Raw genomic sequence first — 4,114 nt, forward strand, 5'->3', positions numbered from 1 at the left:
GGCCGCCGCTGTTCACGTTCCGGGAGGACCTCGCGCTCGGCACCCAGCTGGCCGGGGTCCACCGGCTGCTGCGGGCGCCGCACAAGGTACTGCCCGAGGAGCCGGCGGCCCCCTGGCCGCAGTCCCTGCTGCGGTGGGCGCCGGGGGTGGGGGCACCGCGCGCGTGCTAGGCAGGGCGCGGCCCCTGGAGACGAGCGCCCAGGGCAGACCCCCGCTCCTGGTTAGGCGAAGGGGCCCCGGGCACCCACTCGCTAGCGCGGGACCTTCTGGGCGGGCTGAGAAGACAAACTCGCGCTTCAGGCGCCACGGAGCAGGTGCCTGCTGGCTCGAGGCGGGATGGAGAAGGATCCCCGGCTCCGTGCCGTTAGTTCGGCCGGGTGGGCGGGGTGGGACTCGGATGCCGGTAGCCAGCTCCGCCGGGGCCCGGGCGGGTGCGTAGCAGCGCGTGAAAGGAACACGCTTCCCGTGGGCCCCTCGTAGAAGACCCCCGAGCGGGCCCTGAACAAAACCTCTCAGGCCTCTGGGGCCACTGCGGGCGGCCGCGCAACCCTAGCGACAAAGCACGCTTCCCGGAGACACCTCCTTTCCCTCCCTACGGAGAGGGGAGCGCTGCTCTGGACGCCTGCCGCGCAGTGCGATGCCCCTTGGAGTAGCCCCTTTTTCTTTTAAGGAGAAGCAGGTGGCCTTGGGAACCTTGGAGGAACGGTCGCTGTGGGAGGAGGGGCGGGGGCGCGGAGGGGCGGCGCGCGCACAAAGCCTCAGCCTCGCAGCCCGAAATGAGTCCCCTGGGAAGAATGGCTTCTCAGTCCACTAGATTGAGAGATTGGGGTCTTTTCTTTTTTCTTCTTTTATTTTAACCCTTTGCAGGAGGAGAGGCATCTTGCAAAGTGTTTGTTGCAAGGAGCTGGGCATTGAAACCTAATCATTTTGTTACCCTGGAGAACCCTACCTCCCACTTAAGCAGATTGACTGCACCTTGAATGATTACCTCCCTGGTGCATTTTCTGCTTAGGGTGCATACCAGAGCTTTGACGTGATTTATTCTCTGAGGATCAACATTGACAAATATTTGGAAAAGATAACCCTTGATGCCCAAAAGAACAAAATTGATTTTTAAAAATCTTCAGATTTCTGTACGATGTCCATGTTCCTTAGGAGATGAACACCATACAGAATGATGTACAGGGAGAAGTTGTGTGTGGAAGTTGTGGACTTTGGTAGTTGTGTTTTTCACTTTCTATTAGTGTATCACAGCTTTTTTTTTTTTTTTTTTCCTTCCCCTACTTAGTTGGTAACCCATCCTTAGGAATGAGGAATTGGGGCAGTTTCATCCCATTGTCTTTGTGTTGGTGCAGGGTGGAGACTAAACATGGAAACCTCTTTGGTGGTAAAAGCATATGTAGATTGGGCATGGAGGGACAGAATGATGTATTATGAATTCAGCTTATCAGAACCACTTCTATAAATTATTTGATTCTTCTCAATCGGTGGATCCCTTTAAAAGTTTTTGAAGGGCTTCTTCCACATCATTCCATTCATTGTGGTCTCTGATGACAGTGATCTTTTGTTGAAACCACAGAAGACTCATAATTGTGGCCTGTGACTTTGAAGTGGTTTCCTTGGATTTCAAACCCTACAGACATGACTTGACCTTTCAAGCTGGGAGCTAAAGTAGAGTTTATGTTTCCACAGAATAGCCCAGTGGTCTTTATGGAGTGTCTCTGGTCCACTGGGAGGAAGGCCTGATGCTCCAGCACTGCCTTGTTCCTACCTCCCAACTAGAAGCCACAGCACAGCAGTTGCAATGGCCCACGGAATTTTCTGAGATGTCCCCTGTGGCATAAACAGAACCAGAATATGTCCCACAGAGACTTTTGACCCTAGCTCTGGTGACCAGCCACCCTCAGTCCCTGAGTCTTTTCTCTTTTAGACCCTTAGCAATACTTGGATAATTAACATTGGTTTTTCACATCTAGAGATGAATGAGTGGCTGATCCTGTTAATGAAACTTTTGTAAAGTGAATTCAAGGCGCTTATGTGCCTAGGTGTAGGACACCTGGTGGTGCAGTGGTTAAGTGCTTGGCTGCTAGCTGAAAGCTTGGCAGTTTTGAACCCACCCAGTGACTCGTAGGAGTGATCTGCTCCCAGAAAGAGTACAGCCAAGAAAACCTTATGGGGCACTTCTACTCTGACACATGGGGTTGCTGTGAGTTGGAAGTGACTCAATGACATCTAACAACGTGTGCCTAGGTATACATTCATATTTTTAAAATGATGATTAATTTCTAGCAGGGAATCTCAAAACTGGATGACTCCTCTGTGATAAAAATAGCTAACAATTTTTGAGCACCTGGGATGTACGGTGTCCTCTGTCAGGGCTCTCAACACACTATTTCATTTAATATAACACAGCTCTGTGAGGTAGGGACTTTTTTTTTTTTGCCATTTTGCCAAAGGGACAAGGAGGCCACATCTTCTGACCTCCTCTAACCCCGTAAGAGGATGACAGAACCACCATCAGCAGCCCAAGGCCTATTCCTGAGAGGCTAGACAAGCTGCCTCCCTCCAACCCTTTCACCAACCCTGACACCAACCGTTCCTCCTGCAGCACCCACCACCTTTCTGCTAGGTTCGATGATTCTCTGCAGTGGCCACGTAGAGCTCACAGATTATGGGGTTTATCAGGGAAGCAATAGGTTACAATTCAAGTTCAGGAACACGCTCAATCTCTCTCAGCCCACCGTCTCTCAGCCGACAGTCTCTCTCCCGGCAGTGCGTGTCTCTTGGTGTCTCTCTCCTAGCAAGGCATGTCTCTTGAGTCTCCCAGGAACGCGTCTTAGCCAGCAGTCAGACTCCTTCTGCCCCTGGGAGGGCTCCTTTTTGAGTCTGGCAGAGTGGCCAAACTAATCAATCCCAACATCAGAATCCTATACACCTGAGAGAGAGCAAACTTCCCCAGAAAATTATTTGATGCCACGCTCAAGAGAAATACCCCAGGTGGATAACTTTAACAATCAGCAGCTTCTCAGTTGCTAATGGCACTTTCCACCATGGGGTTTACAAAGACTTATGGCTAGAAAAGCCACACTATGTAATTTACTACACCACACATTTAAACTTCTTGAGGAAACTAGGCAGACAGCAGTTAAATAACCTAATTTCTCAGCTAATAGTGGGGAGCTGAGATTCAAACAGGCCTGTGAGACTCCAGTGTTTTTCTCCGTTCCTTGAACCAACTGTGTGGCTGGAGCAGAAGCTGTGCCTCCTGGGGCTTCCTCCATTAACTCCTGGAGTTCACCACATTACCTTCTTGTGCCAGACACTTATTGGCCTGGGGGCAGGTGAATGTTTTATGTATGAGTAAGAGCCTCAAGGCAGAATTCCTGGCTTAGTGAAGATTGTAGTCAGAGGTGGGAACAAAATAGTTACCAACCCTGCTGTGAGTTAGCTAACGGAGATGGTAAGTGGGCCAGCTGTTGCCTCAGGCCCCTGCCACTGATGAAGCTTCTTGGGCCACAGGGAATGCTTCCCCACTGAGCCCAGCCTTGACAGGATAGGGAGTTCCTTGGGAGGCATTCTGGGTGGTGGAAAGAGGGGAGAAAGAGAATGTGACACGTGGAAATGCTATCAGTAGTTCTCTCAGTCTTTCTGTCCCTGGGGGAGTAAACTTTTGATTGAAGTAGATCACACATGTGCAAAAATGTACATGTCATCAGAGTACCACTGGATTAATTTAACAAAGTGAACAACACCCATGTAACCAGCCCCTAGAAGGACCATTCACTCATTCACTCACTGCCATCGAGTAGCTTCTGGCTTAAAGCGACCCCCCCTTTGGGTTTCCAAGGTGGTAAATGTTTATGGAAACAGATTGCCCAGTCTTCTTTCCGAGGAGTGCCTGGTGGGTTTGAATCGCCATCCTTCTGGTTAGCAGTCAAATGCCTTAGGTACTGCTAAAACGGCAAGGAGGCCACATGTTCTGACCTCCTCTAATCCCACAAGAGAAAGACAGGATTACCAGCAGTAACCCAAGGCCTATTACTGCAAGGCCAGACATGCTGCCTTGCTCCAGCCTTTTCACCAACCGTTCCTCCCAAAGCACCCACCACCTCTC

The 4,114-nt window shown here is 50.7% G+C and overlaps 1 protein-coding gene across 1 annotated transcript in view; it reads left to right on the top strand.

Moving 5' to 3' along the window:
* Nucleotides 1-2: 2 nt before the first annotated feature.
* The window catches only part of FHOD3 (formin homology 2 domain containing 3), a gene marked incomplete at its 5' end in the record, with an annotated part of 759,322 nt that continues 755,210 nt past the window's right edge, over nucleotides 3-4,114 (top strand). Inside the window, one exon of the mRNA XM_007945666.2 lies at nucleotides 3-86. Coding sequence (XP_007943857.2) covers nucleotides 3-86 — 84 coding nt within the window. The remainder of the gene's footprint in view (nucleotides 87-4,114) is intronic.

This window comes from Orycteropus afer, unplaced genomic scaffold (assembly GCF_000298275.1).
Source record: "Orycteropus afer afer isolate SDZICR_OR568_19922 unplaced genomic scaffold, OryAfe1.0 scaffold00141, whole genome shotgun sequence".
Lineage (NCBI taxonomy): Eukaryota > Metazoa > Chordata > Mammalia > Tubulidentata > Orycteropodidae > Orycteropus > Orycteropus afer.